Here is a 24,923-nt window from a genome sequence, read left to right as displayed (position 1 = left end):
TATTGGATGCATGGAATGGAATAAAAGTATAAGCTTTTATATTTATAAGCGTTTAAATAATTAATATTGACATCTATTTATATGCCTATTCTGAATTGTGCCAGAAGTTAGACGCCTTCTGCGGCAGTAATCACAGGAATCATAATTGAGAAACCAACTCGTCAAGTGAAAACATTATCTAAAACAATTCAATATTATGCCAGGATGGGATTAAAATTCAAAATGGAAACATTCTTTCCCACTTAAATATCTAATCAGCTTGGAATTCCCCTGCTTTAAATTACAGCCTTTAGTGCGCATGAATCGGTGATTGCTTAGCAGATGACGAATCTGTCATTGACGTTAGATCAGAGTGATACGAATGTCCTCTTATCGCTACAGTAGTGGCCTAAATTGTGTGCGATCTGTTTGCGTTAATGTTCAAGATACGCTTGGATTTATTGCAGAATTGCAAAGAACTGGTAGCATCAAACATTCACCATGATAATGACAAAAAAGTGGCCCCACAAAGAAACGTCTCCATGCTAGACAAGGTTTCTAATTTGGTAACTTAAAGGTAAGACTTCAAATGTGATTATGGTTGCATTCCTGAACTAGTTTGATGGGTTTCGAGTGCAAAATCATCACTTTCTGAACCGTATATCCATCAACATTTACATCCCTTTAGTAATAATTCAGTGTTGTAATTTGATTGGACACATCTGCAATGATCATGACATGTATGTTCCAGAAAAAAACTTGTTCTTTCGTTTGTTCTAGAATACAAGAGTGAAAGTGTTGTCAACAACGTTTCTATAGCATCTGAATGACAGCATTTTACAGGATGCTAAAATTCAAACATTGAATTTACCTAGGAGGGTAAAAGGCGACATTACGACACAAGGAACAAAATTTGTTATTGCCTATCGATATTTTTTATCAAGCGTGCGTGAGTTATATATGCTATTGGTTTACAAAGGGCCGACAAGAGGTAAGGGTAGCCTGGAATATATTCCTGGGGACCATAGCCCGTTAGGGGTCCCGAGCCAAACAACGCTTTAATTTTATTTATTTTAAAAATTGTTTGAACAAGAACTAGGAGAGGTCCGGGTGTTTGTTACCCCAGGGCCCGTGATCGCTCTCTACAGTCATGAGTTCATACACTAAATAAAGTTAGTCTGCGTAAACTAAAACTTGCCCCAAGCACCATGATATACACTCTGGTCACTGCCCCCTCCCCTCTGCAAAGAAAACGGAAATAAATAAGTGATTGAAAAAGATCCTTGCATAACAGAGAATCTAATAGCAACAGAGAATGAAATTTAAACAATGTAATAAGATTGCGCCTGATGCTGTTTAACTTCTTTATACGTTAAATCGTTAATTAAGCTTTTTCGGCACCAATTGTAATCGAATAGCATGTACCTTACTTTAAGCCACAGTAACGTTTCATGTTCACTGCAACCATCAAACTTGATACACATATTGGAATATGTATTATCCATTGAGGAACCATACTGGACATTTAGTGCAAAATGAAGGAGATACTTTGGGAAGATTAGTAAATAAATCAGCAAGACTCCTAATGTTAAAGTCATAAACAAATCTGCATGCATGGGCATTCCCTGTACATGGCCCCGTATAAGGTAAATGACAATATTGAGATTAACGTCTCCTAGAGACGTGTGCAAAAGTTATTGATTTGTTGAAAGTTTCATACTACGTTCATGACACTCACAGGTAGCATTTGTTAAATTCAACAGTTCTGATTGTTTGAAATCTATACTAGGTTTGCTTCCGGCATAAATGGTGGCTCAACAGAAATCATATCTAACTATCATGAAGACTTGTGTGTGGATACTTTTGTATGGTAAGTTGATTTCAGACTAATAAATATAACATATAATTATGCAGTATTGCATATAACAATATATATTTGATATTATTTTGATCTAACTTACAAAGACACAAAGCTTACTTATCCATTGTCATCGCTGCAGATAAATGTTAACATAATGAGTAAAAAGACAATATAAGACGACATGAACTGCCATTAGGGTGTACTAGAACTCTCTCTCTCTCCATGTTTATTTGTGTGTGTGTGTGTGTGTGTGTGTGTGTGTGAGAGAGAGAGAGAGAGAGAGAGAGAGAGAGAGCAATTTAATGAGTGAAAAGGGAAAATAATTTGTTCAAATAATTTAGATTAGTCAAAACTTTTGTGTGTAGAACTATGTGCATATGTGGTGATAGTATTGAGCAAATAGGTATAGAATTGCCGCCAACTGAGAGTAGAAAGTGAAAAACTAGGAGTCCTAACTGAAGCACTAGCATTTACCTAAGATGCACCGCAGCCGAAGTTAACAGAAACTTTAGCATAAAAAAGGAAATAATCCAAAGAAGAACGTAATATAAACATTAGAAGAGGTACAGGAAAAACATACGTACTTGAACTATTAGGTCTTACAGTTGCACCGCGTTTGACCGAGAGAGCGGCGATAGTCGATGCGATGCTTTCATGGTATTTTCATTCCCAACTATGTGAGCATTTTCTGCCCGCTTGGCTCGAGAGGAAACTGCAGGCATAGTTGGGGATAAACAAAGCCGTCGAAGCATCGTAGCCACTATTGCTGTAAGGCATTTGAGCACCAAAACGTTATAGAATTTAAGTTATAAAAAGAACTCTCGCGAACTTCAAGATTATAGTTCGATCGTTACAATCGTATATAAGCCAAGCAGATAGGTTGAAAACTTAAATTAGACATGCTTCTGGTAATCACATCAGAGCTGGAGCACGAGATTGAGACATCGCTGCCGGCTGGAATCAAGTTTGTCATTGTTCTCAGCGTAAAGTTTGCCATGCCTGGTCATTCAACCAAAGATGGATTTACACCATCTATTACGTCGCCGTTATGGTTTGATGGTGGTGTTTACGCAATCTTGAACGATAAAAACACCAAAGCAGTTCATACATAAATTAAATTAATTATGCGAAGATTCTTGGAATATTTAAAATATCCTCCAAAGGAGGTAACATATTGATGCTTAGGAGATGAGCTTCGTACTTCCCCGTACCTTTTATCTCATCGAATTACATGCCCATACTAATGTATCTTCCGCTGTGGTCAGTAATATATGTAAAAAAAACTATGATGTCCAGTGCTGATAATGAGTAATCTTATTTTTGTGTACTTTTCTACAACATTGTAGCTACAGACAATACCTGGGAGATTTTAAGTTTTCTAACATTGAATTTCCTGTACAGGCTTCTTACACCATACTTAAGAGGTTTTAACAACACATTCTTAACATCGCTGTTAATATGCTTTCTTCGAATAAAGGCTGCTTTTGAAAAAGATTTTGAGATGGTTCAAGTGGGGTTGCCTGTTCGCAATTGTATCAACAATCGACAATACTCCTACCACTGATGTTCATGGCCTCGTAAGCGTTCATTGGGTTTTTTTGTTCCACCGATCACTAATGATATTAGCTTCGGAATGTAACTGCGCTGGTCACTTAGGATTCGTATAATTTCCTCATACATGACTTGACTGGTAGACCACGCAAGTTTCTATCCGTTTTTTTACATGGCAATTTAAACGATGATGATAAATAAAATGTTACGGAGAAAATCGTACGAAGCTGATCGCGAACATTTTTGAACTTTTTGTATTGATACCTATATCCATAAGCGTTTTTAAGACATTTTGCGGTCGTGACACATTTCACTGGAAGATATGAGAGAGCTCTGAGCAAACGTTTGCGCCACTGATCAAAGCAACAAAATAGCTTGTAGCCAAAACCGTAGAAGCTGAGGAAGCGGTAAAGAAAGCTGTACAAATCACCACGACGATGATGGGAGCAGAAGAAAAAATGGGTCATATTATTAAGAGAGCCAAACGCGTAAGATATATACAAAAACCTACGAGGGCACCACAGAGAGACTACTGGACACTTGCCAGAGACGATTGCAGGTATGCAAAAAGACATAGAAGAACTTTGAGAAACAATTTGTGTGATAGCAAAAGGCATACGTGAACTTGATGCAGACTCAGAGCGGCGATTAAGAAGCTTCCACCACCACCGTCACCACCACCCGTGTTCAAATTAATTACTGAAACACCACAGCAACATTTTTATCATTAAAGTCGGCAGTGGATCTTTGCAAATACTATAAATGCCGCTCAAAACATTCAGCACAAATGACCAATACGTATTGAGAAAAAGAAACATCGACATCACTGGTCAACACATGGTTTAGGTTGGTATTTAGGAGCATTACCGCACCATGGAAATATAATAATAAAATACGGCATACATATCAGTCTGCAGATTTAAAGAAGGTCGCAGAAATTTATAACAATGGCTCAGATCAAAGAATGAATATTAGATCCCGCTTTTAACATGGAGGTGCCTGTGTTGTGAGATCAATGAGAGCAACATTTTCAACACTAAGAGTCTAGGGATACAAAGAAGTTCAGGGCATTAGCATTTCAGGTTCATGAAAGATATCGCTATTTTCTTGTATGCAAAGCTTCTGTGAAGTCCTAGAAACCTTATACAAGTCAAAAGTGCTGCGCAAGGTAGAAACGATAATGACGGATTTGTCAACTACTGTATCACGGCGTTGGTCAACAGCGCACGTTTCCTCATCGATGGAAAGGAAATTAAAGCAAATCTTGACAAGGTTGACAATGCTACAACAATTCATAAAATCGTCCGTTACATGGATAATTACTCAAGTTCTGCTGGCCCGTCTATGATGTTAACGAAGACACAAGCGTCCGTTTTTATAATGAAAGGGACAACATCAAAATAAGTCAGGCAATGCTGCTACAGTTGTGGAAAAGTTATTCATTAACGTTAATCCAAGCCCAGCTTAACACGCGTACGGGAGATTTCTTGCATAATTCCACTCTCACTTATATTCGGCTTTTTATAAACGTTCCCCGTGTCATTTTTGTAGCTAAACACAGTTATGTTAAACAAAAAGGCAACACCTATGATTAATTTCCACGATGCTGGTGTCGCAGAATATAAATTTGTGTCATGAAAATTTACACGTCGGATTGTATCAACGAGTCATTCAGTGGATAAAGACGCACGTATAACATCATATATAACGTCTGTAGGACATGAACAATTTAATTTCCCAGCACGACTTTAGTACGCTTTACTCACTTTATTATATTAACCTCGAGCATCCAGACCTGTTTAAACTGTATAGGCACGGAAATTGTCAATGTCTTATTTTAATCCTTTCGGACGAGACTCTGTTATTGCAGTGCTTGATTTTCCGAATGAGGGTTATTGATGTGCCTGTAGAACTTTGTATGATTTGTAATGGAAGATGTTCTCAAACACTAACCTCCTTTTACGAAGTGAAGGTTGATCTTAATCCAGGAAAGTACGTGAACATAAAAATAGCAATACAAGTATAAGACTTATAAACGGAAAAAATGTCTTTGATTATCCAGGCACGGAGCCAAAATCTCCTGTATAGAAATCGTATAAGGTTATGGCTTCACCGTTGATTCATCCATTTACCAATTTTTGTTCGGCCGCTTTTGCCAATCACTCAAACATTTCAGAGATGACTCTATGCAGTATGAACTCGGACTCATGATTGCCCGCAAAAGGGAAAATATCATTATCAACCTGGGTTTATCAACAGGACCTGACACTCATTTGGTTGCGTACCTTGTGAAACCAAGAAGTCTATATTTTCGTTATCTGTTTATCTCAGGACAGTGAACTACAAACTCTGTTTTAATCGATGCTACCTTGCAACCTCCAAGAAAAGGCCAATATCTCGGCATGTTACTTTTTAAACTTTACGTATACTTGCGGGAAGAAAAGATTCCTCAATAGTAATACCATGTGCGTTAATTGATTTTTACATTCTTAATTAGAACGTAAGCTGCGTATTGCTGGAATTGTGACCAGGGCAATCGGAATTGTTGCTGGAGCCATGTCAATAAAAACCGGTGTCTCAGGTTGAGCTGAAATACTAATTTTCAAACTATTGAATTCTCAAATACGTATCAATTCAGAGCTTCTCGCAGCGGCAGGAAGTAGTCTCAATAAGATCTCTAAAACTATACTCTGTAGGATAAAACCATTAACACAGCCGAGTTCACGACCGTGCTGGCAGAAACGGAAAACCTCTGCTGAAGTCGTGCGCAGATAAGGAAATTTGTAATGTTAACTTTCTAGTTTGCATTTGTCAAAATGTATCAATCATGAAATGTCAACATCGATGTCTTGTAACATTTCAAGTAAACATGACATGATCCAACAAGGACATCGGTACTGGTACAAATTTCAGACTGACCTACTGATTAGCTAGATTATGTTTTTGAAAGTTATCGTTCCGTTTAATACCCCAATATTGCATTTTCTCTACTGCTTATTATATGAAAGGATTTTACACAGAAGTAATTATTCTTGATATTCATACTGGTCTTTGAAAACTGCATTGATTAGAAAGATTTCTTATTTAATATACCCATTTGTTTTAATTGCAATGCTGTAACTTTCATTCGACTATTATTTGTGTATATTATAATAGCTGTACGGTTTACTCCGAAATATTCAATGGCATTTAGATTTATATATCTATTGGAATTATCGTGAAATTTTGTGTAGGGCATTTGGCATTTCGATTAATAGCTCTGATAAATTTATCGTGAATTCTTTTAAAGCAAATTTTGGATTTGATTTATAACGGAGATTCTTCTGTATATCATTCGCAATAGTTTTGGAACATTCTGGATTAAGTGGAACTACTGGACTTCACAGAACTTTAGGATTTTAAGAAATCATTCACCATAATATAAGCAAGTTTTATTTTTTTCACGTTGTAGTTTAGGAAAATGAATGATGTAGTTTAGGAAAATGAATGAAGATCGATGTGATGTGTGATGGATTTTGGATTTTTAGCGTAGTTTTAACAATTTTTCAGTCATATCGCTATCGCTGCAATGTGGCAGTTTATATTGATGTCTAACACTGGGGCATCATGCGCAAACATGTATCATGATGTCCCACCCAGTCACATTATCCTGACACCAGGCCGACCAGTCCTAAAACTAACCTCTTAATGTCGAGCGCCAAGCGAGGCAGCTGTTAGTATCATGTTTGCAAGTCTTTGGTACGACTCGGCCGGGGATCGAACCCACAACCTCCCGCATCCGAGGCGGACGCTCTTACCACTAGGCCACCGGAGAGGTCATAATGAAGATCGAAACAACATGTTCATGTCCACTTGTTTAAATCATTGACTCGCTTGTGATTTAAGGGAAAGTCACAGGATATATTAGTAGGACCGGTTCAAAGCACCCATAATAATGCTAATGTTTCACGTCTGGAATAATTACAAATACGAGAAACTAATACAAACTAATTACATTATAAGCACAGGTGGTGGAAAGTGTTATGGAAATATATATCAGAGTGCAATGGCTATTTAGCAAAATAGTAGCCACATGGTGCAGCTTAGAGGTAATGTTCTGAACATTTAAATAGAAAGAGCTAAATAAAATACAACATTAAAAGCTAAATCTTTTCAACACGTAACAATCTAAGAAGATAAGCTATTCCATCGGCACGCTAACGCAGTATTAATTATGTCTCTAATCTAAGGTAAAACTCTTAAAGTGTCAATATATAAAATCACCTAAACACAAATTGAGACTGTACACCTTTATACCGAATCTAAAACACCGAATTCTATAAATTAAAAGATAGACGGTTACACTGTGAATATTAAGAATTGTAAATGCCGTTGAAATAAAAACTCTTTCAAATATAAACATGAAGTAATAAAAGATTAATGATCAAAGATGATCATACTACTGTTACTGCTACTACAACTACTACTAATAATAATTCATTTGTCACTGGACGTGAGTGTCAGAGTGCAAACCGACAGGAATGAAACGTACATTATGTGGGTTAATCAAAATATTTTGGACTAGAGTTTTTGTTTAAGCCATTTCTAGATGTGTTGGCATCTGCAGTGTTAAACAGTGCACTGTATGGTCATCAAGTTCGTTTATCAGTCCACCTGTTATTCGACTCAGTGGGAAGCATGATGCCATTGTTTATGATGCGGCTCTTGTAATTGTTCTTCATCTGAAGTCAGCTGTTTCGCCATTACAGTGGTTATCATAGACATTGTACACAGGACAGAAAGGACAATTTTACTGATACAATTTGGAATGGACTGTGTGTACAGATTAGACAAAGAATGTGGCCGAATGGTCTAAAGCACCCACCGTTACGGATCACTATCATGTCACCACCGTCAGCGTGTTGAGATGTCTCGGGCTCGGCCAATGTAGGTGCGTGAGAAAGCTTGTCAGTAGCTTCTCGTGAGTCGGTGGTTCTTTTTGGGGTTTTCAGTGGTTGTCTATCTTGTGCTGAAAATTGGCGTTAAACGCTGTAACAACAACAACGAATATTGTTAGATGTATTTTCCGGTCTTCGAACTATGATTGAATAGCAGCTTAGCACTCATAAGGTGGTCTTTTCAGTATCTGGTCGATTAAAACCTACCTTAGAAGCGTAGACGAGTCAATAATCTACAAGTTCCTCAGGACAATTTGTCGTATGTTTGGGTCATGAGCGAAAAATGAACCATATAAAGTAGGTGCGGAAGAAACTTCTTCGTTCCATAATGTACCCATTTCAGGACAGGTCTGGCAGAAGTACAGATGATGTAAATAATGAATCGCGTATACTATCCACTGTTAGAACTTACGGGAAACCGTCACCTGACTATCAATTATTAGGTTGCTTTTCGAATCCAGATTAGACCAGGCTTGTTAGGCTGCAGTTGTGGATCTCTGCCCAAAACAATCTGCTCTAATGAGTCTATTCAATAGAATTAAATGTGATTATGAGCCAGTTAAACCAAGTAGTCAACAATTCTAGAAACATATAAAAACAAAATACATCACGACCCTGTGACCAACATTCTTTTATTGCCTGTTCATATATGTATTGTATGGCCAGAATATAATATTGACACACTCAATAATACTTGTCTACCGAGATTGAAACATACCAGAACACATTGCAAAAGCACTTCCAGTCACTGGAATGTGTCAATAAGATAAGTGATTGTAAGGATGCATGTGTATACGAATCACTAATACCATTTGGGAAGAAAATTGCGACCAATGAATAAAGTCGAATTTGATATCTTGTTTAATACTATTTCATCTGCTAAATTTGTTATACGGCCGACAAGGGGGGGGGGGGGGAGGAGCTATATCGCCGGGGCCCTGTCCCGTAAGAGGCCCCGGCAGAACAAAACTTTTTAATTTTATAAAAGATAAAGTTTGTTTTAACAAAAAGTAGGAGAGGTCCGGGTGGTTTTTTACCCTTAGGGCCCTTGATCGCTGTCTACGGTCCTGATCTTAGCATTATGTTTCTCGCCACGAATTAGTGTCGAATAGTATTAACCTTATGTCATGAGAAATTTAGTGAAAATTGAAGGAAATATTTCGAACAGATCAGTGAAAGAATGGTGAAAATACCACATGCTAAATGCAAATAAAATTTCTATATCCGAACACCTAGTGCAAGGCACGCGCTGTATTTACATGTATCTAACTTATCATGTTTTAGGGACGTGTGCAAATGTGATAGTGTTCTCAAAATTTTGAACTTGTTTACTGTCTGGCTTGTATTCGTTCTACTTTTTGACGTTAGCCGTTGTTATCGCTTAAAATATACATTCTGTTTTCATGCGAGACAAATGACTCGTCCGCATAAACCGTTTCTAAATGTCATGAAGAACTGAATGTAGATTGCTTTTATGGATAAGTTGAATGTGGATTATTTTTATGGATAAGTTGATCTCAGACTAATTTATGTTCAGAATGATTTGGAAGTGGAACTTTAATGAGGTTTTTATCATACATAAATTCACAGTTCGCTTGTCAATTGTAACATTCATGATTAGCGCTGCAGATAACTGTTACAGGTAATGATAAACAAGACAATATAGAACAACGTAGCATGTCATGAGGGTGTACAGGATCTATCTGTATTTCTGTTTACTCTCTCTCTTCATTTGTGAATGTGAGAGAGAAAGAGAAAGGATGAATAATGGAAGAAGAATTTATTCAAACAATTCTGATTAGAATAATATATTTAGTGTACAAGTATGTGGGGATATTTTGGGATGATATAAATCCAAATAACAATAAGACGTTTAGAGAAGCACAATATTTGCTCAGCAAAATGTACATTGTTAATATCAGTTAACAGTGCACATCAAACACGCAGTCGATTTAAGCAGTCTTTCTCGCATTCAACCCAATGCATTTGATGATAAAAAGCCATCCGAAACATTTACATATAGGACCGGAGTTTCTTTCCCGGTGACGGAATATTTTAGTTTATTGGAACCTTGTCCACATTTAAATGTCCGAACTCATTATCGGGAATTAAGCATGGAAAGCCTGGACAATGTTTTTGCTAAGCTATATTGTGACACTCAGAAAAAATGTAGCTAAATGATGAATCTTGCGGAAGCTAAAGGAACAAAACATATACGCAGAGTCAATGAACAGTCGAATAGAAACGTTTGATATGCTTATATTCGGGGTGGCGTTGAGGGTGTTTATATTTCACCATTTCATAGAGAATTGAGTTGTCCTCCTGGTCAGCTGAAACATTTCTACTTGATATGTGATCTTAATCTATGAAACAATTGCTCGATAACTCAGCTTTCTTATCTATATGCTACAATAAGCACTTAAAATAAAAGAATACCAAAGACACATCGTCGCTTTCAGGTGAATATTAACTACATTAAATCTGCTAACATACAGGCAAATAAGAGAGAATGACTAAAATTGTCTGTGCTATTCATGTAATTAGCCTGTTGTGGTTGTCACCAGATGTTGCCTATTCAGGTTTGCATTCTCCCAGATGCAAGGTACTTAATTTCACATCTTTTCTCTTTCTCTCTCTCCCTCTATCTCTCTCTGAAACAGTATTTGGACTATCTAAGTCAATTTACAGATCTTTGTCTAGAGTTAGTGATTTCGCCTTTCTGCAATAAATTCAGGGCCCAGGACTAATGACACGTGATACCACATCTTACTTTAGACTTGAACTGTCTGCTGACTGAAGATAAACACCATTTCGAACATTCCAAATTGAACCGGTTGCTTTTATTTTATACACGAAATAATGACGTTTACATATGATGTTACGCTTTTATAGTACCAAGCTTAAAAGGAAATTCTTTATTGCTACTTTGATAATTATCAGTTTACATATACGAGCGTAAGATGAAGCTACATTATGGGCCTGTATATACAACAGAAACGACCAAGACGTCGGTCCGCATTGCATGGCACGTTCATAATTCCACATGCAGTGTGTGTAAAGCGAAATGCATATAAGGAAATTATTCCTCTTTTCATCTCATCTATTTAATAAGCAATGTGATTATTGCAATGTGGTATTCGAATTTTGTCACTAAGCCGTTATCGAATACAATTGTAAATTGTCCCATTTATCTCTTACAAATGCCTGTATCCCCGCACATAAGCCTCTGACATAACCTCTCTCTGTCCGTAATAAATATTGCTTATTAAATAGATGAGATGACTGTAACTTTATGTTACGTTTATTACACAATATATTTCTATACCTACCGATCCTGTATGCGTTACCGACAACCCTTCAGTCGTGGTCTGTTTGGTATATATATGACGGGTTTGATGTGAACTTACAAAGTAATAATTGGTATAAAGCAAATTCATATACCAATACTATTGGTATATTAAATTGTGATCTGCCCATGACACAATTATACGAATATAACAACATTCTGTCAACTGCAGACATATAGATCAATGATGAATTTCTACTCATTCATTAATTACCATGACATAAGAAAATAACAATAAAATGTATTAATAGTCCCTGTTTTCTAAACGAAATTCCATTCCCCGTTCCCGTCTCGTGCGTAAGGAACAAAACAAGAAAAATCTGGAGTGAGAGAGAAAAACATACTGCACTGGACGAAAATATTAAAACTGAACTTGTACCAAGTAACCTACAGTAACCTGGTGCGTCGTAACGATATGTTTACGCTTTACTTGGGATCTATCTTCAGTGTTCATAATATCAATGATACATAGTTGCAATAGCCAGTCGACACTAGGCCTATATGTTAAATTTGTTGGTTACGAGACGCACATACTGTAGCGTATTTAATGTTTTGTTGTTGTTATTTAGTAAAGCTATTATCATATTCTAAATCGATTATTAATTATTTGATATAAAAATGTCAAAATGATCACACCCACCTTTCTCTCTCTCTCTGTCTCTCTCTGGTTTATCGTAGCTAGATACGGGCGAAAATCCATGAAAATACGAGCGTTGTGGATTTTCGTTTGTGTCATACGCCGATGTCTCTGGACCTATCAATCATGATAAAATTTAGTCAAACCGTCCAAAGGAGGAGAGGGAGGAAGGGAGAGAGAGAGAAAGATATTTATAGTCTTTATGAATATTATTTATACCAGAATAATGACTTAGATAAACTGTCAATATATTAAATATTTTTATTACCTCTTTTTGGTTCGTCATTTCGCTTAGTTTCTATTCCACGCTAATTTCCATACGCCAGTACGTGAATGCCTGACAGTCCAGCTAACCGTGTTTGTAGTGCACTACTTTCTTCATAAAAAATCATATTTCATGTTCAAGTCACGACTGTGTCTCATACTAATTTAATAAATGTGAATAAAAATAGAAACACAAAAAGAAAACAATCAGCTTATCAATTTGCATATGTGATCGTGAACAACAAGAAATATCGTACAACTGAATTTTGTAGCGGACTCACTCGCAGGGATGTGAGGAGTTCATTCACTCGGTAAATAGAAGGTTACACAAAACATATCGTAACTCCATTCAAAGTGCAAATATGCGTATTTGCATGTAATATAAATAAAATATATGTATAGCATGTCCGCTGTATCAATGATATACCACTCGTTGTATACATTTTTCATTAAAAGGAAACTCGGCAAGCCTCGTTTCCTTGTAATGAAAAATGTATACATCTCGTGGTATATCATTGAAACAGCGTAAATACAATATATAAGTTTACAACTGCTTTGAACTTCTTTGATTTTCAGTTGGTTCGTGAGTAAAATTAAAAAGATATTTCATTGCAACTCGTAAAGCTTCTGCTTTTTTTGTTGGTAACTTGGCATTGTGTACGTACCTCCATCAATATCGTTGGAAGGGCATACACTTTGAAGTCCAGCCAGGTGTATACAGCGATGAGTAGACATCAACATTTCAGGGACCGAATTTGTGAAACAAATATTTATTACGGACAGTGTGAGACTATGTGAACGTCTTAAAAAATATGTATTCAGAAACGAGTGTGTTTAACTCATTGCTTTGCCGACGTAGCTTTGGCCTAGTAACATGTGTAATTTATAAATTTCTATAACCCCAACCTTCTTACCCACTTTTTGCAAACTGTTTACCATAAAGATTAAAGACCTTTGTCATCCATTGCATCAATTCTCAAGAAAAGGAGCCTTTAAGTAGGTCGAATATTTTCCATTTCTCCAAAGTTTTACTCTGATCAGGGTAACAAAAGCCAATAAAAGCAAGTCACGAGGACCCATCTGATTGCACAACATGTTTTCGTTCCGTAATAAACCAGGTCTAGGGGACGCACATAAGATCATAAAGAGTCAATCCCACTCACCATCAGCTGTTAAAGCTTACGGTTATTCATAGCCTGACTTGCAAACAATAAGTTGATTTTTAGATACTAGAACAAACCAAACCAGACCTGGCTGTCTGCAGTTGTGGATATCTTAATATCGTCGGAACTGTATAGCCTTCAATGTGAGCATGGACCACTTAAAACCAAACAAGCAGTTAACGAAGAGGCATAGATAAACAGGCGATATTATGGTCATGTTACCCACGTTGCTTTATTGCCTGTTTATATAGTCAATGCACGTGCAGAATGGTGGCTTCCTGCGATATCGTGGGTTCTGTGGTAGTTTTCTGCATCAAGCCGCCCATCGTGTACCTATTTCATATGCACTACACGACTATAATTTACTAGTTCTGCATCAACAGTTCATTTCGGGAAAATCTCGGGATTGCTGGCGAGTACTCTGTTTTAGAAATGCATGCATAAATATCACTGTTTGCGAAAATGGCCGCACCCCATGTTCTCAGATAGAATCTGCTTACAATCAAAATCGGTTTACCAGTTTGTTGTCTGATAGTGTATGATTACCGTATTAGTAAAAATAAAGAGAGCGAATATATGATTGCACATTGTTATGAATATTTAATTTAATTGTTTGTCTGTTAGATTTAATTTTCTTTTACTCCATTACATGCTCTTGTAATGTGACAGTGTTTACTGGATTTGATATTGTCAAGAACAGAGTCCAGTTCTGTTTGTCCTGACCCTTTTTTATTTTCGAAGTAAACAACTAATATATGATACATCGTATCTAGTTGCTGACCTTGTTCCTGAATCATTGACAGTTTTGGTAAACAACTTTTTAAATTTTTTTCTTTCTCACACTAAGAATCATTAAGTTGAGTCAAGGTCAATACTGGTCGACATGATATTTATCATGTAACAAACTTCATTTCCTTATGGAAGGTTGAACTCTTGACCCCCATCCGGGAATCTGTGTTGCTTTATAGTTAGATTTATAGCTGATGTTATGATAAGAATTATATTAGTCGTGCCTTAACACTTGAGAGGTCAAGTTACATTATGTTGTGTTCAGTTTGGGGTGAGTTTTTATTTTCTCGCAATTATTGAATTTCAAGTGATTATTTTCCCTGGAAATGCAAATTGCTCTGATAATTCTTGGACAACGACATTTACTGAATTTTATGCAGAATTCAAAACTGGAATAATATTTTATGTGATTCAAGACTGTTGACACATTAGTTCAACGCTGAGTATTACAGACGTCATCAACTTCCATTTTGGATTTTCATCGGGATTTGAACCGTATTTCACTTATGACTTTCTATTGACAGGACTTTTTTTTAATTCTTGGATTATTTTTGGATTTCATTCGTAAAACCATAAGTTTGTTTTCTTATTTTTCACTTAGTATTTTATGGAAATAAATTATTTATTAAATTTTACAAAGCTTATTGTCTTCACTCTTTTCTGTTACTTTTTTAAGAACATAGACTCTTAAATGTCATAGACTCTTATACAATGTAAGAGTCAAAACATCAAGCATGTTAATATTCTTGTTTTTTGTAGCCTTCGGAACTAACAGGCGTTGATTTTGAAACATTGTTGTAAGCAATATATTGCTTTTTTGGACCACCTGAAGTTGGTAGGCCAAGTGTCACCGACAATCATAGCTCCACTCCCCGTCACAGGAGAACACAGATACATTATTTATTTCTCTGAGATAAGTGTCTGTAATTTTAGTCATATACAAAGACCATATGACCGATAAAGAAATACGGCAAAGGATAAGACAAACCATTGAGCCTCACGCTGACCTCCTGATCATAGTGAAAAAACGGAAACTGCAGTGGTATGGGCATGTTGCACGATCATCAGGACTTGCCAAGACAATCCTTCAAGACACTGTACAAGGAAGAAGAACGTGAGGCAGGCAGAGAAAGAGGTGGGAAGATAACATTCGAGAGTGGACAGGCTTGACATTGAGCGACTCACTGTGAAAGACGGAAAATCGAGAGGAATGGAGGAAGCTGGTTGTTAGATCTTGTGCGTTGCCCTAACGGTCTTCAAGACTAAGGGACTGATGGTGATGATGATGATGATGATGAATTTTAGTGAACAGGTGGCAGAATAAGGACCATGGAAGCATTATCCATTTTTCAAGTTGATTTACACTTTGTGTGACATTTATATCAAGTTACCACGATTAGGGCACCGCTCGGATGGCCTAGGTGGTTAGAGCATCCGTCTCGGATAAAGCAGGTCGCTACGATGTCTGCATTGTGACAGTTTATAGTGATGTCTAGTACTGGGGCCTCATGACGCAGACATGTAGCATGATGTCTCACCCAGTCACATTATCCTGACACCAGGCCGACCAGTCCTAACACTAACCTCTTAATGCTGAGCGCCAAGCGAGGCAGCTGTTAGTACCATTTTTGTAAGTCTTTGGCATGACTGAGCCGGGGATCGGACCCACGACCTCCCGCATTTGAGGCGGACGCTCTAACCACTAGACCACCGGAGTGGTACCGCTGAGATTTTAACATTCCAATTTAAATAATAAACTACTCTCTGATTAGGGATTATGTTAAAAGAAGTGATTGAAAACGTATAGGAGATGCGAGTGACAACTGGAAAGAAACAAGAAACAGTAAGAAGCGTTTCAGTTCCATATGTTGTTTAACATGTTTAATCTTCATTTACTTTATTTGACATCAACCATAGTGGAATAGTCCGAACGTTGTTTGAATCCACAGCAGTGTTTCATGTTCCCTGAAAATCTCTCCATCATACTTCATTAGGGGATAAAAGGAAATTATTTATTTATTGTGGGCACTATTGAAAAGTTTAGTAAATAGAAGGAGAAGATTTGAAAAGTTTAGACAGGGCCCTTCATTTTAAAATATAAAAAGAGTTCACTTTGTTGATGCATTCCCTATGCAAGGCCAATATCAAAATTTGCAGGTATCGAGCGACGTGTGCACTAGTGGCTGTATTATAAAACCTTGACCTTTTATGAACGTTACCTGATACTTTTACCGTATTTGTTATCTCGACCCTGTTGTTGACTAAGAATAAATGGCGGCTGTACAGGATTCATATACAAATGCTATGTAGACTTTTGTGTAGATTTTCAATATCTAAATAACAATTCGAAACTAAAGACGACTGACCATGAAAATGTTACCATTTTCTTTTGGTCAAATATCTTTTACAACTTACTGGTTAAATGTCAATATGGTTACACAAAGATACAGAAAACGAAATGTCTTTTACAACTTACTGGTTAAATGTCAATATGGTTACACAAAGATACAGAAAACGAGGAAAACAGTACATAATAACATGCAATAAAATAATATGTTCACTGGAGTGTGCAGGATCTTCATCTATCCCTCTCTGACATCGCGAAGTTGTCTGTTTGTGTGTGTCTGTGTGTGTGTGATATAGTGAGGGGTGAAGAGAAGGAGGGAATATAAAAGAAAAATTGTCACAAAACCTTTTATTGATTGAAGATATTCAATGTATAGATCTGTGCGCATATTATTTTGATAAATTAGACCAAACTGGAAATGGCGCATTCAATAATTTTCCCCTAATTAAGAGTGGCGAGTGCAGCATTAGCTTCCTTCAGAAAGAGAACATGTTAGTATAAGCTAACTTTGCTGATCACAAATATAGTTTACATATATGGGTATTATTAAAGATTACAATATCATGGGTATTATGAAAGATTACAACATCATGGGTATTATGAAAGTTTACATCATGGGTGTCATGAAATATTACAACATCATGGGTATTATGAAAGATTACAACATCATGGGTATTATGAAAGATTACAACATCATGGGTATTATGAAAGATTACAACATCATGGGTATTATGAAAGGTTACAGCATCATGGGTATTATGAAAGATTACAACATCATGGGTATCATGAAAGGTTACAATATCATGGGTATCATGAAAGGTTACAGCATCACGGGTATTATGAAAGATTACAACATCATGGGTATTATGAAAGATTACAACATCATGGGTATTATGAAAGATTACAACATCATGGGTATTATGAAAGTTTACAGCATCATGGGTATTATGAAAGATTACAACATCATGGGTATCATGAAAGGTTACAATATCATGGGTATCATGAAAGGTTACAGCATCACGGGTATTATGAAAGATTACAACATCATGGGTATTATGAAAGATTACAACATCATGGGTATTATGAAAGATTACAACATCATGGGTATTATGAAAGTTTACATCATGGGTGTCATGAAATATTACAACATCATGGGTATTATGAAAGATTACAACATCATGGGTATTATGAAAGATTACAACATCATGGGTATTATGAAAGATTACAACATCATGGGTATTATGAAAGGTTACAGCATCATGGGTATTATGAAAGATTACAACATCATGGGTATCATGAAAGGTTACAATATCATGGGTATCATGAAAGGTTACAGCATCACGGGTATTATGAAAGATTACAACATCATGGGTATTATGAAAGATTACAACATCATGGGTATTATGAAAGGTTACAGCATCATGGGTATTATGAAAGATTACAACATCATGGGTATCATGAAAGGTTACAGTATCATGGGTATCATGAAAGGTTACAGCATCATGGGTATTATGAAAGGTTACAGCATCATGGGTATTATGAAAGATTACAACATCATGGGTATCATGAAATGTTACAACATCATGGGTATCATGGAAGATTACAACATCAAAGTTGCATTTATCTAATAACATCCATATCACTTTGAATGTCAATATGTTTTACTTATTTAACTTCGTGAATAATTAGTGCAAAACAACGGCGTCAGACACCTTGACATCAGAAATGTAGATGTACTGAAACCCAACCCAGATATATCATACATAGGTTTTCTTTACGAAACTACGTATGTTGAGTGAAGAATCAAGCTGAACTAGTTTAACTAAAGCAGAAGAGCTTGTAAGCGAACATATTGCAACGGCGTGAGCAGAATTTTAGTGGCGCACAAGAAATACATGTATATTATTATAAGGTGAGAACGCCAGTCAATAATATAGCGTTATCTGTATGTTGGCACACTGGGTAGGGATATATATATATATATATATATATATATATATATATATATATATATATATATATATATATATATATATATATAGTGTGTGTGTGTGTAGCGTTATCTGAATGTTGGCACACTGGGTAGGGATATATATGTGTTCTTAAGCCACCGCGGTTAACATAATATGAGTGCTTTATGTTTCTAAGATCTAATTGGTTAGAGTTATGAACTATTAACCCATGTATTTCAATCTCAATCACGGTCATGGTAAAAATGTTTTTCCTTCATAAATTGATGAGACGGTTGAGCGGAGGGTTGCACATACTATCTTAAGAAAAAATAAATTTCTATTCCACAAGCAAGATATACTGTAGTACAATTATTACGAGTGATAATCCATCCAAAGTAGGTATCTTCTTGATAGGTCTTCTATAAGTTATGGTAAAATCGATAAACACCCACATATCAGTGGCAACATGTTAATCCGGAAAACGCCAGTGAACATAAAGATGTAATTTGTCACAAGCGGTGAAAAGCACCATCCACCATCACAATTACACATCACTTTTTGTTCCTTGTTGACCGCTCCGGTGGCCTAGAGGTTAGAGCGTCCGTCTCGGATACGGGAGGCCGTGGGTTCAATCCCCGGCCGAGTTATACCAAAGACTTACAAAAATGGTACTAACAGCTGCCTCGCTTGGCGCTCAGCATTAAGAGGTCAGTGTCAGGACTGGTCGGTCTCTTGTCAGGATAATGTGACTGGGTGGGACATCGTGCTACATGTCTGTGGCATGATGCCCCAGTGCTGGACATCACTATAAACTGCCACACTGCAGACATCGTAGCAATATGACTGCAAAATTGTATAAGCTACGTTAAAATCCCAATCACACACACACACACACACACACACACACACACACACACACACACACACACACACACTATTCCTTGTTGAGTTCTCCCGTCGACGGTTTTTGCTACTCGGCACTGAAGGGTACACAGGTGTTTACGTAGCTGATTCATCTCAGATGAAATTCCTGACATGGATCCTGTCAATCGCGTGACGTTTTATCTCCATCTGATGTTGTCAGTTCTCAGTAGGCCATATTTATTCTGCAAAAAATGATTAAACGCACGTGACTTCTTAGCGGTTAGTTCATCGCGCATGAAACCCGGGCAAAATATATAAATTTATGTTGTCTATCAAATGTAAAGTTGGAGAGAGGTAACATCATTCTTGACTTAGTCTGAGTCGGTCTGGCGCACTGTGCGTTCAAGCTTTTGGGTGTTAATCGAAGCACCTGGCCTTTATTTTGTGCCAGTGATATCGAGGTGAGACTGTGCGAAGTTAGCAGTGTAAAAAAACACCACCCCAGGTCGTTCGCAGCCTGTGTGTGTGTGTGTACTTGGTCGATGCTTTCGCCAGTTTCTGTGTGTAAGCTTTTAAGTCCGGCATATCCGGTGCTACCAAGTGAAAGCACTTACGCGACTGCAGGCTGTTGTGGCGATTTATTCAAGAATTGCCGCCGAAAGTGGAAAGATACCACCGTTTTTGACCATTTAGGCGAATTGGGCCACTAACAAATTCAGTGTGACACCTGAATCAGCTTGTTTCGCCACAATCACTTGGTTCATTTGTGACGCCGTCAAGGACAGTTATTTCTTCTCTCTCGATACAAGACCTAACCACACGAGGAGCCGGTGTGCGTTCGCTGAGCGGATCACAAGTTTCACTGATTCTGTGAAAGTGTGACCTCCACTTTTTTGTATGACATGTTTTACTTATCTGCTTGCCCGCCGCTGCTTGTCCGCCGCTGTTTCACATACAGTTTGGCTATCTACTGTGAAATGGCAACGGTCATTCTGTACACAAAATGTATTACGTAGCCTTTCTTTGTCCATGAGTGCAGACTAAGCTTTAATATTGATTTTGTTAACTTGGACCTGAGTTGGAATTTCGCCCACAATGACATGTTCGGAAATTATTTGCCATTTATGCCAACAACTACGCATAATCACGAACGACAGCAATCTTGGTCACGCATCCGCAATAGCTCCGGCTACAAGCTCTGCTTTTGCCGACCCCTAATTTTCAAGCAGGTTTGAAAAGAGTACAACGTTTGGATATTTGTGAAGTTAGTCATTCTTTACATTATGAAGTTTGCAAACGTTGAATATGAGTGCACATTCAAGTTAAAGAGCAATGCAAATGCTGTGTTTGCAGATGGAAAGTGAACTGGAAAACAGAAATAAGGCCAGCTTAGGAAGAGAAACTAAGGCTACAGTAGGTAAGAATATTTATTGTCGGAAACATTTACTCTGCAAGGTCTTGTATTCTGAAATGCGTGACATAACACAAGAAATGATGTCTCTTCTGACGGAATAGGAGTTATGATGATTTTCTTCGTGTGCTGCACGTTAATGTGGACCATCCAAAATGAAAAAATGGCTTTAGAAAAAGACTATGTGCTTCTCAGATTGAGGAAGCCAAAGAGTAGTGAAGAGTTTGCCTACGTATTAAGCATCTTCTATAAGGCTTAAGTATTGTTTTAAATGATGTTGCTGAGTTTTAAAGGTTTCGAATTATGTATGATATGTATGAAACTGTCCAGGTGTCATGGATAAGTGAACCACACAGTATGTGAAGCAACCTCAGCTTGGCTGTGTCGTGTTTCTCACTTAACTAGGATATGCAAGTTTTAAACCTTTTAGACAAAAGTATAAATTAAGAACAACACTTATACAGAATAATGTTTATCGCCTTTTAGACTGTGCCTAAATCAAACTTCAGCATATTCACTAAAGTTAGAACAAGTGGATTTTTGGACGGTACTAGCAGGACATTGAGGTGATTGAAACTCCTTATATAAAAACACCCATCAAAGCTCATGACATTACACACCACAGGGTCCATGGAAAGAGGCTGAATGTATCAAAATAGCGTAATCGATGTAACGTAAAAAGTAGGTCACAGCGATATGATTATACCTGTTTATGATGCGTATTGACACAAGGAACACAAAGATTAAGTTTCATAACTCTACATACAGAAAAGGTATTCTAAATCGGAACATTTCATGGTCGTTGCTGGAGGATAACTATACATGTATTTACCAGAGATGAGTATAAACCAAGCAAGATACAGATACCGATAACGTGTTTCATGACTCTACGTACAAAGGTGTCAGAAAAAACTGTTGTAGATCAACGAATTCATGTTGATTAGTATGACAACATAAACAACATAGTCAGAAAATGATTCCTGATATATCACCTGTGCTTTGCAGGAAAAGCAAAAGAAAAACGTACAGACTGGCAGTTTGTAGTAGTGGAGACAGCTCTGGTGGCTTAGTGGTTAAAGCGGCCGCCTCGAAAGGTCGAGTCATATTTTGTTTGCAAGTCTATGGACAGTAAAATGTTTAACACTATGTAGAAACAAATAAACATGCATGCATAAATAAACATGCCGTATTTTGTCATAATATTGTCTGTATGTCATAATACAGTTTTTTGATCTCTAGAAATAATAAATATACACATGAGAAAATTATCATTTTGATAGATAGGATGATGAGTCCAGCAGTATGTAATATTTGTAAGGACACTCCAGGACGGATGGAGGTTAGGGACGATATTTAGAACAATATAACACTGCAATAAGACGTATGTACAGATGTGTACAAGCTTAAATATAAGGCGCTAACCTTTATAGGTAATGTATTCCATTTCATTATTTCATTCAGTAGATTTCATTCTACAATGTAAATTTGATCATTTACAAATGTAATACCTAAAGAGGGAAACAAAACTGAGTCATTAATGATATGTTAAATTAGTGCTGGGCAATGTCTTTCTTTCTTATGTCGTAGCCTAAAATGAACTCTGGTTTTGTCTCCGAAATTATGTCATCCGAAAATCATATTGGCCAGATATACACGTTTCATTCTAATTGTTGATATGCGGGCATAGAATGGCCATGTGCTGATATTCTGTTGATCAGGATTGAAACTGATCTTATTAAACTGGTTACCTATTCTTATTTTCTGCTTCTACTGCTTAATTTGCTTTTCAAAACATCCACCGTTTTTGTAATATTCTGGACATGAAGAATTAATTACAGCAAAATACCACGGAAAGGGTGGATATCTCCAATTCGTGTGCAATCTCTACCACTTTCTTCTGCTCTTTAATGTAATTCTTGTTTATTCCTGAGTGTGTGTGTGTGTGTTTATGTGACTTGGATTTTTAAAGTAGCTTTAACAATTTTTCAGTCATATTGCTACAATGTCTGCAGTGTGGCAGTTTATAGTGGTGTCTAGCGCTGGGGCATCATGCCACATACATGTAGCATGATGTCCCACCCTGTCACATTATCCTGATACCAGGCCGGACAGTCATAACACTAACCTCTTAATGTTGAGCGCCAAGCCAGGCAGATGTTAGTGCCACTTGTGTAAGTATTTGGTATGACTCGAACCCACCAACCTTCCGCATCCAAGGCGGACGCTCTAACCACTAGGCCACCGGAGCGGTTTGTTTATTCCTAACATGAGGATTAAAGTAAAGATATATAGCCAAATTTGAGTGGCGGTCCTATGACTATACATAGTATATTTGTTTACAAAACCTCTTCCCATATATCTGTCTTGTTTTCTCACGCAAACACACTCACGTTCAGTTATATTTTAAACAACTGCGCAACCATACGATTATACGGAGGTTGCATAAAATAGCACGCATCATATGACTCTCCATAACCCATTTTTATTCAAACTTTGTAAAAACATACTTTCAATTTACACGATTTTTAGAGTCATTTAATTCGCAAAACTTGTTGGAATTCTTAACTGCAACATAAAGATCATTGCACATATATAGGCGTATTAGGAATTGTACTAAAAAGTACATGCTCCAACATTGAAGTAACTGACTCATACGCAGATAAGAGTTACCCCAAAAATGTCTAAAAATTTGAATTGCATATAGGCCTTTCAAAACGTTCCACAACAATGTTTACCGGGTTTATTTTCTAAACGACTACTTCGGTACTGTATCTAAGCTGGAAGACGTAAATGCGTTAGTCAATAAGGATACAAATAGGATTAAATATAATCATCACTCCAAAAGGCCAGGCTGGCCGCCCCTTCACCTGGAAAAGGTACAAAATACTAAAGTAAAATATGATAAAGTAACCATATAATAAGGAACAGGAAACAAAGCATATCTATAATAAGTCATTCACATCATCCATCGTATTAGCCAAAGAAAACTTTGCTTTCAATTGAGAACGTAAACTAACCATTAGTCATCATTAAATCTACATCAACTTCAGGGATAACGTCTTTGAATAACTCTGTTTTTGTTTTAACCTAGATCGTTATCATAAAAAGGAATTTGTACATATGTTTTGTTGCTTCAGTTTTGTTTAAAATTATTACAGAAAGATTGTAAAGATGTTTTTAATACGGAAATATGGATAGAGTTTGAGGAAACTGAATGAGCTTGCTAGAAATAAACAGGGTTCTAGACGGTATGTTAAAGTTATGGATGCAACTTTGCAAGTGCGTTTGTTGTTTGGTTCTACCAGCATTTTTAACGCATAATTAGCTATAGCATGCCGTGGAAAGAGGAGCTAAGTGCATTTTTCAAATCACATAGTGAGGCAGTCGACTAGGGCTGGTCTGTGTGAATATCGAACCCGCGATCATTAGATTACGAGTCAGACATTTTACCAACTAAACCAGCACGAATCCATAATTATGGGAGACTTTGCAATATCTAAACAGATATATTTTAAACAAATATAACTTAACATCTTGTCGGGGCCATGACTAGTAATCATATAGACATCCTTCTATATCCTCACCGATACATTTTAAAAACAAAATCAGTAAGTGTCGGGCTTCAGAAGAAAAAAGTAAAGAAATAGGCAACCCGTCGTTAAAGGCTTGCCAAAAACATTTAGGTATTTATGGGAGAATATTACTTTTAACTGTTTCGAATTTTTTCATAAGTTATATTAACGAGCATAAGGTAGATCACAGTGTTACAAACTCCACTACACTTAATCAGATACTTAAGACAGGGAAGCGCGAATGTTTGAT

At 36.9% G+C, this 24,923-nt stretch overlaps 1 protein-coding gene across 1 annotated transcript in view; it reads left to right on the top strand.

The window, feature by feature from the left end:
* The first annotated feature begins 1,712 nt into the window (after positions 1-1,712).
* LOC149775954 (uncharacterized) overlaps positions 1,713-24,923 on the top strand; it is a 50,605-nt gene continuing 27,394 nt past the window's right edge. The window contains exon 1 of the mRNA XM_089942812.1: positions 1,713-1,849. Coding sequence (XP_089798938.1) covers positions 1,786-1,849 — 64 coding nt within the window. The 5' untranslated portion in view covers positions 1,713-1,785. The remainder of the gene's footprint in view (positions 1,850-24,923) is intronic.

This window comes from Sinohyriopsis cumingii, chromosome 18 (genome assembly GCF_028554795.1).
Source record: "Sinohyriopsis cumingii isolate HCF-2022 chromosome 18, ASM2855479v2, whole genome shotgun sequence".
Classification (NCBI taxonomy): domain Eukaryota; kingdom Metazoa; phylum Mollusca; class Bivalvia; order Unionida; family Unionidae; genus Sinohyriopsis; species Sinohyriopsis cumingii.
The sequence above is the reverse complement of the archived record's forward strand: the minus strand, read 5'-3'. Positions and strand labels throughout refer to the sequence as shown.